The 12,178-nt window shown below is 41.5% G+C and overlaps 1 protein-coding gene and 1 long non-coding RNA gene across 2 annotated transcripts; both read right to left on the reverse strand.

The window, feature by feature from the left end:
- Window positions 1–1,419: 1,419 nt before the first annotated feature.
- On the reverse strand, window positions 1,420–2,382 carry LOC100082951 (olfactory receptor 4X2-like). The gene has a single exon (XM_001513520.3). The coding sequence runs from the start codon at window positions 2,380–2,382 to the stop codon at window positions 1,420–1,422; it is 963 nt and encodes a 320-aa protein (XP_001513570.3).
- A 795-nt stretch (window positions 2,383–3,177) lies between these two features.
- LOC114810001 lies at window positions 3,178–7,970 on the reverse strand. Its single transcript, XR_003757752.2, has 4 exons — window positions 7,750–7,970; window positions 6,968–7,086; window positions 5,562–5,724; window positions 3,178–3,275 (listed from the first exon to the last, which is right to left on the reverse strand). It is a non-coding gene; the product is annotated as an uncharacterized LOC114810001 (long non-coding RNA).
- Between the last annotated feature and the right edge of the window lie 4,208 nt (window positions 7,971–12,178).

Below are 12,178 nucleotides of genomic sequence, written 5' to 3' on the forward strand. Positions count from 1 at the left end.
TAGTTTGGGATTTTTTGTGGATTATCTGTGGATTTCATTTATCTGTGCCACCCTATCTCTCATTAGCCCAGAAGTATTGGCTGAGTCTCTCAATGTCAGTCTCAAAAGGAAAATCTGCAGTAGTTTCATCTTCCAATATAGCTCTGCAGAGATGACATAATCATAACATCATCACAGAGAATTTTCTAACACATTCAATCAATAATTGGTACTTATCAAGCACTTCCTGAGTGTGAGCCACTCTTCTAAGAAATTGGGAGAGTACCCAAGAAGTAAAACACCCATTCCCTGTCCTCAATAGATCACATTCGAGAAAACTCAAGATTAAAAAAGAGGAATCAAGGGAGGAGGAAGGAAGGAGGAACTCAGTACAATATTCCCACCGTGGGAACAAGGGCTCTAGATGAGTGAAGATCCAAACTCGGAGCACAGGTTGAAGGATATGGGGGGGATCGTCCTGGATTCTACATCTGCATGAGGGGACTCCATGATCTATCAGTTGTATTCATTGAGTGCTTACTGTGTGCAGAGCATTGTTACAGTGTGCCAATGTGTACAGCCGGTTTTGTTCACTGGTTTGATTTTAACCCAAGGCCTGGGAATTGTGGCCTGCTTATTTCTGAGAACACATTGATTTCTCTCTTTTTATTTTGCTCTGGGAAAAGACCCTCCATGATATTTAATATCTTCCAAGTATCCCAGAAATGGTCTTCACAATGATAAACCGTCCTCTCCTCTTCTTTCAGGAGAGCCTGTAATCCTGGAAAAGAAGAGGTTGTCCAGCAAAGAATGCAGGAAAGATTTAAAATTCTGCAGCTATAAAAGCGCTGGCTAGAAAAGGAACAGTTAGAACTGTCCTCTAGAGAAGGCTCTAGATGGACTCTTTATGGTGGGATAAGTGGAGTCCTCTAGTGATGTGGGTTTTCGGGTCACTTAAATCTGACATCAGGGTCATTAGGAGCCACCAGCTGAGACAGACTGATATTCAATAAGCCTCCATTTCCCTATTCCCAATCTCTTTGCCTCTCTCCTCCTCTTCTCACCACCCCTCCACCTCTTCTCTGTCGATCCCTCGGTCCCCTTCTGTCTCCATAGCCAGAAATGGAGAAAGGGTTGTGGGGGAGAAAGAGAAGGTGGGGTGAGGACGAGAGAAAGGAAAGGAGAGAGAAAGGAAGGGGGGGGTAAAGGAAATGGAGAAAGAGAGGGTAAGATAAAGGGAAAACTGAAGAGTAGAGGAGGTAAGAAAAGAGGAAGAAGAGGCTAAGTGGGAGGGAAGGAAGAGAAGCAAACATTCTCTTTCCGTCTCACACATACACAAACATGCCTACTCTCTCATACTCATTGGCTCATCCACATACTATCTCTCCCTTAACCACACATACAGCCCATAAAATTCCTTTTCCTTCAGATAATGTTTCATCACAAATCACCAATCCTCTTCCCATTTTGTCTTTCATTTTCTCCTCCTTTCATCTTTATGACCCATAGTCTCTTCAAGGCATTTTTCATTTCGGTATTTCTCAAAGAGTAAATGATCGGGTTCAACACGGGGGTGATGACAGTGTAAAACACAGCCACCATTTTGTCGATGGAAAACGTGGCGGAGGGCCGCATGTAGATGAAGATGCAAGGTCCAAAAAACAGGATCACCACCATGATATGGGAGCCACAGGTCGAGAGGGCTCTGCGGCGTCCTCTAGAACCTCGTGTCTTTAAGTGGAGTAAGATAATAACATATGAAACGACTAATACCAGGAAGCTGACCGCAGACAACACCCCACCATTAGCTACAATCAGCAAGCCGATGACAAAAGTGTCCTTGCAGGCAAGTTTCAGCAGAGGCAGCAGATCACAGAAATAGTGGTCAATCACATTAGAGCCACAGAAGGGTAAGCGGAATACAAGGATAACTTGAGCCATCGAATGCAAGAAGCCACCCATCCAGGCCATCCCAACCAGAAGACCGCAGACACGTCGGCTCATGAAGGAGGTGTAGTGAAGGGGCTTACAGATGGCAACGTAGCGATCGTAGGCCATCATGGTGAGGAGGAAGATTTCGGTCCCACCAAAGAAATGAATGAAGAATAGCTGAGTCATGCAGTCATTCAGGGAAATCCCTTTCTTTTCAACACCTAAGTCTAGAATTAGTTTGGGAGCAGTTGTAGAGGAGTAACAGATCTCCACAAAAGACAGATAGCTGAGGAAATAATACATGGGTGAGCCAAGATTCTTACTGACATTAACAGTTACTACAATGAGAAGATTTCCCAGAACAGTTGCTGTATACAAGAGCAGAAATACAAGAAAACATACTTTCTGCACCTCCTTATTTTGAGAAAGCCCTAGAAAAACAAATTCTGTAACATTGTTTGTAGCTGCCATGAACTCCATCCCATAGGAGAATGCACAGGGTGTTATTAGAGATGTTGACTGTAAAGACAAAAGATTGGGGTTTTGTAGCTCAGCAACAGTGATATGGATCCTTTTCTTCATTTAAATATTCCTTGAATTCTTTCACTGCCTGAATAAGTTTGATCTTTTGCCTTTTCCTAACTCCCTTCCCTGTTAGGGGCTTGAACAACTCAATTTTCTCCAGTGGTTTTCCCATTTTTCCAATTTGCCCCTTCAGAATCTTCTCCAGAAGGCATTCCCCTCTACTTCTCACTTGTTAATTCTCTCCCTGGGGCCTTTGCTCTCCTGTATTCATCCTCTCCTTCAACCCACTTATTGACCTTATCCACCATCATGGATCCAGCTCCCACCTTTACCTTAATGACTCCTCAATTCATCTCTTCACCATCACCATCATCAATAGTATTTATTGAGCACTTACTAAGTGCAGAGCATTTTATTAAGCGCTTAGGAGCGTACAATAGGGGAGAGTTGGCAGACGCATTCCCTGGCCACAAAGAGCTTACACCTCTTCATAAATGACCTCTAGTCTTATGTTCATCAGTGGGGCAAATGATCAACATATTTAGCCACCCTACCTCCCAGATATCTTCTTGCTCTTGCTCTTCACCTCCAAACCCTTTTGTTATGGGCAGGGAATGTTGTTCCCTGCTTGTTGTGGTATTGTACTCTCCCAAGCACTTAGCACAGTGCTTTGCACACAGTAAGTGCTCAATAAGTACAATTGAATGAATGAATGAAACCTTTCTAGACATCTCTCCCCTTGGCTTTTTCTCACTTCTCCCTTTATTGACACCCTATCATGGTCTCTAAATGTTATTGTCCATATAGTCTTCCTTCATCAATAAAGCTTCACGGATGGCCTGTAGGGATAGAGAACACAGTTGTTAAATTTGCAGACATCCAGCTAGGTGGACTCATTAATGTACTGGAAGCTGGAAAAAAATTAACACTTAGATAAATTGATAAAGTGAGTCAGTAAGAAAAGAAAAGAATTGGAACAGTCCCAGGAAATACATTTAGGGATGAAAGCAAAATACCACAAAACCCAGAAGGATAAAACACTGGTAAGGGGCAAGTGTCAAGCAATCGTGTTTGAGTGCTTACTGTGAGTAGAGCACTGTATTAAGGGTTTAAGGAGTACAATATAACAGAGTTGGCAAATGATTTCCCTGTCCACAATGAGCTTATTGTCTAGAATGAAGTACAAAAGTAAAAGATCCAGAGGGTATAAAAAGCAACAAATGTGAGTCACCAATATAGTGCCGGTATTTCAATCTATCAATCATTAGTATTGATTGAGCACTTACTGTATGCAGAACACTGTACTAAGTGCTTAGGGGGCATTCAAAAACAAGAGAGTTGGTAGACACCATCTCAACCTTACAGGAGCTTACAGTCTAGTAGGAAAGGCAGACGTTAAAACAAATTACATTTAAAGGAAATGGCACATTATAAGGATATATGTGATAAGGATATATGTGTGACCTTGAGTAAGTCACTTCACTTCTCTCTGCCTCAGTTACCTCATCTGTAAAATGGGGATTGAGACGTGAGCCCCACGTGGAACAGGGACTGTGTCCAACTCGATTTGCTTGTATCTCCCTCAGTGCTTAGTACAGTACTTGGCACATTAATGTTATTATTATATGTACTTAAAGGCTGTGGGGATGGGGCGAGTATCAAAGTGCTTAAAGGATACAGACCCAAGTGTATAACCAGTACAGAAGAGAGGGTGAAGACGATGGAAAATGAGATTTCTAGGAGTAAATATCATTTTAATAGGTCTGCTTGTGGGTCTCATTACTACTTGAAAAGTCAAAATGGTACTGGAATGGGGTTCTAGGGATATGATGTGCAAGAGTTGGGGAGTAACCCTTTCTAGCTACACTAAGTTATTGAGACACTAGAGAAAGCTCTTTGGCCATTTTTGATCACTGGACTTAAAAAAAAAGAGGTTGAGAAAATGGAAGGACTCAAAGAACATTTGGAAAACAAATGCTGTGAAAAATGGATCAAGGAATTTGGTTATTTCATCCATAGTAAAGAATGCTAAGGCATATCAACTGTTGGCAAGTGTTTGCAGGATCCCAGGAGGAGGAGGATGCTGATCAGCTGTTTGCCATGATCTCACTAACAAGGGCAGAAAAGCAGCCTGTCCTAGTGAATAGAACCACAGACTTGAGAGTCAGAAGGACTTGGATTCTAACCCTGATTCTGCCACTTGTCTGTTGTGTGACCTTGGGTGAGTCACTTAACTTCTCTGTACCTCAGTTACCTCATCTGCAAAATGGGGATTGATACTGTGAGTCCCATATGGGGCATGGATTGTGTCCAACCTGGTTATCTTGTTTCTACTCCAGATAGATAGTAAGGGCTTAACAAATACCATGAAAATAAAAAAGGGGAAATGGACCTTAGAACAGGAAAGATTTCAGATGGATATAAGCAATAACTTCTTGGTGGGTGGGATGGAAAACAAATCACTCAATCAATAGTAAGTTTATTGTCGACAGAGAATGTGTCTGTTATACTGTCGTGTTGTACTCCCCCAAGCACTTAATACAGTGCTCTGCATACAGTAAGTGTTCAATAAATACAATTGATTAATAGTATTGATTGAGTGCTTACTCTTTGCAGAGCACTATACCGAACTCTTGGGAGAATGCATTAAGGTAGGCATTTTCTCCTATCCCTATCCTCGAGGAGATTATATCCAGATGGTGAAACAGACACTAAAGTAAAGCACAGATAGGAGAAGTATAGACAGTATAGATAGGCACATAAATACAATGGTTCCCAAGTGCTTAGGTGAAGCAGAAGTGTTGAAGTTGTGGAGATGATTTGAATGACTAATCATAGAAGATGTCATAGAAGGAGATATGAAGGGTTTTGATGATCAGGAGATTAGTGGTATGCTAAATGTGAAGGGGGAGGGAGAGCCAGGCCAGAAGTGAGATTGTGAGAAAGGGGTTGGTAGTGATAGGGATGAAAATGAGGCACAATAAACAAACTGGAATGAGAAGAATTAAGTCTCCAAGCTGGGATGAGGGAGAAGAGGAAGTATGCTATTTGTGACGTCTTCCTTTCTTGAGACATTAAAGCAAAGACTAGAAAGCCACTTAAGTAATAGGGACAAAACTACTCACCTATCTAGAAGCAGGGAACAAGACCAGAAAATTGCTCAAGATCACTTCCAACTCTTAAATTTTATCAATTGATTTCTCTTCTTTGCACTCCAGCAGCTGGCTTGCCTTGCATAGGGAAAATTTGAGCTGACTTGGATCTCTTCTCCATTTGTTCTTCCTTCCTCTAAATCAGTGGAATATTTCACAGGAAAAAGAGATTAAATTGGGTCCAGACTCCAAACCAACTGACTTCTAGCCTGGTCAATGCTGCAGTTTCATTATTAAAGTCTCTTAAGTTGTTGATGACAAAATAGTGGAAGTCAATTTGCATATAATTTTTCCAATAACTCAACTAAGCATTTGGGTGAAAATAAAGTAAAATACATAATCCCTGCATTCAAGGAGCTTCAATGAGGGAGGCAAGCCAATATCATTTGTTCAATATCTCAACTCCCAGACCCAGCCCTATGTCTTTCTTTCCCAATATTCCACCACAGTGAAAGTAAGCTGTTGGTTGGGCTCTGTGTAGATGTACTCCAGCTGAACAGTGAGATAATAGAAATTAATCAAATCCTTTCCTGTCTCATAATCACCTGGGATTTTCTCTTTCCCATTTCTCTTTCTCAATCGTCCCCTTAATTTTTTAAATAGTATTTGTCAAGAACAGTTCTAAGTACTAGGGTAGATACAAGGGATACAGTCCCTGTCCCAAAAGGTGGTCCCAATCTAAGTAGGAGAGAGAACAGATTTTGAATCCCCATTTTACAGTTGAGGAAATTGAGGCACAGAGAAATTAAGTGACTTGCTCAAGGTCACACAGCTGGTAAGTGATGGAACCATGATTAGAACTCAGAACCTCTGACTCTCAGGTCCAGGCTCTTTCCACTAGATCATCCTCTTCCCCTTAAGGCATGACCATCCAAAATTGTCCATTAAAAGTTATCGCCTCTTTATTAGGATTTCCTTCTTTCCTTTCCCAGATTTCTATTATTGAATTTACAACCATCCACTGAAAAGTTTAGAAATGGCTTGTGCTGAGAATGGCTGTGAAAAAGAACAGATAACTAACCCATGTTGCAAAGGATGAGAAGAGGTTCAAGTAAATGAGAACAACCATATGACTTGGCTCTTTCTATGGTTGCTTTAAGTGAGAAAACTAAGAAATTCAATAAGAAAGGCAGTTTTTAAGATGGGAATGTTACCAAGAGCTCAATCATCTTTGCAATGTATTGTATTTTACTTTCCCAAGAGCTTAGTACTGAGCTCGGCAGCAAATGCTCAGTAAATACCATTGGTTGATTGATCCTTAGAAAGTCGTGGCTTGCTGTGAAATCATTAAGGACCCCCCCCCTTCATTTTCATTTGGAAAAGTGGATTTTCAAAGTATTGTTCAAAAATTTAGGTACTGGTCAGCTTAGGAAACTTACTTCTTGGTTTTGTTCTCCTAGCCACAGTCCTGCTGGTAGAAACAGCACAGATTTCCCATAGAATGACGAGTTACTCTGGAGAAAATTTCCTCATTAGGGCACACCAAGCTCAAGAGTACCTAAAATACAGAGTGGAGCACTGAAATCTAATTTGTTCAAGAGGGTGGAGCGATTCTCTTTACCCCCTTCCAGGAACCGACAAGTTCACCTCCTTAATGTCGGTTCACCACTCATTTAAGAGCGCCTACCTGTTTTCCTTTTGAACTTCTGAGTGTAAATGAGATGGCAGCCCACTACATCAAGCCCCTCAGAACAACTCTTGCCCTAAAGTAGGGAGCTAGTCCCAACCCATTGTGGGCTCTGCCCTCTCCAGTACTGCCAGAGTTATTTTTAAACCAAACAGGAGCCCAGAGGAGAGAGCGCTGTTCAATCAGCCATCATGAGCCCAGTGAGCCCACTGTCGGTCCCAGGCAAATATCCCCTTCATCCCCAAAGGGATTCTGGGTAAACACTTTGTCCTCAGAGGATCACTCTTCACTCCTTTTTTTAAAATAAATGGTATTTGTTAAGCGCTTACTATGTACCAAGCCATGTACTAAGCGCTGGGGTAGATACAAGCTAATCAGGTTGGACAGAGTCAGTGTTCTATATGGGGATCACAGTCTTCATCCCCATGTTACAGATGAGGTAATTGAAGCAAAGAGAAGTTAAATTATTTGCCCAAGTTCACACAGCAGATAGATGGCAAAGCTGGAATTCTCCCCCATCCCAGGGAAGTTCACCTGAATCTCAGCAGGAATATCCAGTTCCACTCGATGGTGTTTCTCATTCACTGGATGGGGAGAAGGAAAATTGACCTGCACACCAGAGGCCTAGTGTGGGAAGGAGAGAACAGCCAATAGTCAAGATGGGAGAAATAATTTCTTTAGGAATAGGGCAAATGGTAACCACAACCTCTAGCCAGCAGGAGAGTCAGGAAGCATGGTTTCACAGCTGAGATAACGGAACTATTTAAACTGAAATTGTGATCTCATCACTCTGCTCCCTGTGGTATTTGGAACTCCCACATCCTGACCAAACAGAAAACTTGTTCGGGTACAGCATGTTTAATTGGCCCAGGTTTGCAACCCAGCTGAGTTTTGACACATTTCTTTGTGTTGGGTAATAGAAAGCTTCCCTTGCCACAAGATCCTGAAAAAGGATATCTTCAACCTGTAGTGTGACACACTGGAAAGAAAGGGTGTGGATTAGATGGTCGGTAGGTAGGAGTGCAAGTAATAAAAGGGATATTGGCAGAGGATAGAAATGAATGTCTCCGTATTTAGTGGGGCCCAATTAGGATTGACACCAAATGCCTAGGGTAGACAAGTTTCTTTTAATTGCTTGGATAATGAGATCTATAAACTCACAGGAGAATGAGAAGCAGCATTGCCTAGTGGAAAGATCACCTCAGTTCTAATCCTGCCTCCACCACTTGCCTGCTGTGTGATCTTGGGCAAGTCACTTTCTCTTCTCCATGCCTCAGTTCCCTCATCTGCAAAATGGGAATTCAATGTCTGTTCTCCCTCCTACTTAGACTGTGAGGCCCCTGTGGGATCTGATTATCTTTTATCCACCCCAACACTCAGTACTAGTGTTCTCAGTATCTCAGTAGAGAAGCAGCGTGGCTCAGTGGAAAGAGCATGGGCTTTGGAGTCAGAGGTCATGAGTTCGAATCCCAGCTCTGCCACTTGTCAGCTGTGTGACTGTGGGCAAGTCACTTAACTTCTCTGTGCCTCAGTTACCTCATCTGTAAAATGGGGATGAAGACTGTGAGCCCCACGTGGGACAACCTGATTCCCCTGTGTCTACCCCAGCGCTTAGAACAGTGCTCTGCACATAGTAAGCGCTTAACAAATACCAACATTATTATTATTATTATTACTATACTTGGCACATAGAAAGGACTAAATAAATACCACAATTATTGTTATTATTATTATTATTATGTACAGGTGACCCTGAATGATGCCGGGCTTCTAACATTCTGGGAATTAAGACTAGACCTCAAAATGATTTGACCACATTTAAGAATTGCCCTTCCACTAGAGGATTAAGTTCAAAACCATCCAGAAATAAGATCAGCGTAGCCCAATAAAATGAAGAAAAGTTCAGGAAGTCAATAGTAAGATGTCCATACTGTATAACAGTGGCAAAACTGGGCTCTGGCAGCTTCTAAACAAATTTGGGTGCCCGGTATGGTATGGTACAGTCTGGTTAGGTAAGATGGAGATGAAGGCACATTTTTTTGATAAATAGGCAAAGCAGTAGTTACTTTGGATTTCTAGAGAAAATAATTCCACATTTTTTCTGTGTGCTAGAAGCTTACTAAATATGTGGATGTGTACATTCATGAATTGCCTATTTAAATATAATGATTTAATGATCATCGATTAAAACAAGACAAACACAGGCAGCATTATAACTACCTTCCCAAGGATGGCCAAAGGTAATAATAATAATGATGATAATGATATTTGTTAAACGCTTACTGTGTGCCAAGCACTGTTTTAAGTGCTAAGGTAGATACAAGTTAATCAAGTTGGACACAGTCTCTATCCCTCATGGCACTCAAATTCTTAATCCCCATTTGACAGATGAGGTAACCAAGGCCCAGAGAACTTAAGCAACTTGCCCAAGGTCACAGAGCAGACCTTTGACAGAGCCTGGATTAGAACCTAGGTGTCCATAGGCTAAAGAAATGGATTTGTGGAGAATAACATGGAGAGCAGTGACACTAGCAGTAACAGTGGCCTAGTGGAAATAGCACAGGCCTGGGAATCAGAGGACCTGGGTTCTCAGCTCCTCCAGAACACCTACTCAGACTGAGCCCTCCCTTTCCCTCTGCCCCTCCTCCCCTCCCCATTCCCCCTGCTCCCTTCCTCTGCTCTTCCCCCTTCCCCTCCCCACAGCACTTGTGCATATTTGTGAATATTATTACTCTATTTTATTAATGATGTGTATATATCTGATTCTATTTAATAACAATAATAATAATGTTGGTATTTGTTAAATGCTTACTATGTGCAGAGCACTGTTCTAAGCGCTGGGGTAGACACAGGGGAATCAGGTTGTCCCACGTGGGGCTCACAGTCTTAATCCCCATTTTGCAGATGAGGTAACTGAGGCACAGAGAAGTTAAGTGACTTGCCCACAGTCACACAGCTGACAAGTGGCAGATCTGGGATTCAAACCCATGACCTCTGACTCCAAAGCCTGTGCTCTTTGCACTGAGCCATGCTGCTTCTCAATTTATCTTGATGGTATTGACGCCTGACTACTTGTTTTGTTTTGTAGTCTCTCTCCCCCGTTTAGACTGTGAGCCCGTTGTTGGGGAGGGATTGTCCCTATCTGTTGCCAAATTGTACATTCCAAGCACTTAGTACAGTGCTCTGCACATAGTAAGTGCTCAATAAATATGATTGAATGAATGAATGAATAATCCTATCTCTGCTACTTGCTTGCTGTGTGACCTTGGGCAAGTCACTTAACTTTCTTGTGCCTCAGGAGGGGAAGGAGATCCTACTTAGACTGTGAGCCCAGTGTGGCACGGGGACTGTGTCCGACCTATTTGTCTGGAATCTACCCCAGAGCTTAGTACAGTGGGGTTAAGTAAGGACTACTGCTATTATTATTATATAAAAGGCAGAACACCATAAACCCAATATGTAGACCTTAGTGCGGTCTTCATTAAAGTTCCATGCCCAGATATGACCTCTCCATTTTAAGAGGTGAATAAAGAATATATGAAGATTCAGTAGAACAGCTACAAAGATGATTTAAGGGTTTAACTAAATAGAGCATTTATAGGGGGAATCAAGCCATTAGTTTGGAGAAGAGAAGGTAACGAATTGTTGATAGCTGGGCCCAGATTCATGAAAAGTTATCTCAAGTATTATGTCCTAAGACCACCGAGGTCAGAATTGCAGAAAAAGTCTTTCATTTGCAATCAGAGATGCTTGGTCCATTGTAAGGAACAACTGCTTAATAGTGAGGGTTATGAGGCATTGGACAGACTTTGTGCAAGAAATGAAATTGTTGTTTTTGGAAATAAGATACCCAACCCTGCCTGTCTTGAGCATAGCAAAGTTTGGAGGTAGGGGGTTTGATTCTATGTCTTTGTGAGGTTCCTTCCAGTAACTAAGAGAACTTGATTTGATAAAAATGTGATTCAGCAGTAAGGTCAGAAAAGTCCAAAGAGCTCACTTGAGAAATGAATCATTCACAAATGTTTTTCTATCTTTGCTAATTCGGATATAGGTCATGGAACTTTATCCCTAATGCTTAATATAATGACTGATTCTCAACCATGAAAGAGAAAGTTTTAATTAATCCTCTGTGCTGTGAGTTTTTAAAAGCCCCTTTCCTTTGTGACTTTATGACTGTAATTAGACACAGGGGATCAAGTGCCAATAATACAAATTTAGCAAGTAGAATGGAATAACTGAAGGTTAGGGAACCTCTTTCTTAAGCTTCTAAAAGCTTCTGGCTTTATTTAAACCTCAAAGAAGCTATTTATTGAAAGAAAATCATTTCAATGTTATTTGGAGAATGGGAAAACTTGCTCTGACAAAATAAAACCCTCTCCAATGTGTCTTCCTTTTCAACTTCATGATGACCAAGATTGTTTAGAGGTTCGATATCAATTTTAATACCTTCTTCACTAAGTTATCAGAGTACAGACATTCTTTTAGCACCGTTTTAGGTTCTACACATGAAAGCGACTCTTAAATGATGATTAATGTAGTATGTAGGAGAAAGAGGAAGGAAAGAGGGAGGAAAAGAAAGAGAAAAGGGGAAAGAAGAGGAGAATTAATCAATCAATAGTATTTATTGAGTGTTTACTGTGTGTAGAGCACCACACTAAGTGCTTGAAGAACAGGAAAGGGAATAAAAGGAGGAAGGGAGAGGAGAGACAAGGAGGACAATGAGGAGGAGAAGGAGAAAGAAGAGGAGGAAGAGGAAAAGGAGGAGGAGGAGGAAGAGGGGATGCAGTAAAGCAGTTTATCAGGCCACAAATCATCACACAAATTTTAAGTTGCCACTGAAATACTTTCCTAGAGTAAAATGTAGAGCACAAAACCAGGACATATTTGATTCCATTTTAACAAAAAGGAGGAATTTGTTGAGGACATAAAGTGAATGGATACTTTGCTGGAAACAACTATAAGA

This window comes from Ornithorhynchus anatinus, chromosome 3 (genome assembly GCF_004115215.2).
Source record: "Ornithorhynchus anatinus isolate Pmale09 chromosome 3, mOrnAna1.pri.v4, whole genome shotgun sequence".
Taxonomy (NCBI): domain Eukaryota; kingdom Metazoa; phylum Chordata; class Mammalia; order Monotremata; family Ornithorhynchidae; genus Ornithorhynchus; species Ornithorhynchus anatinus.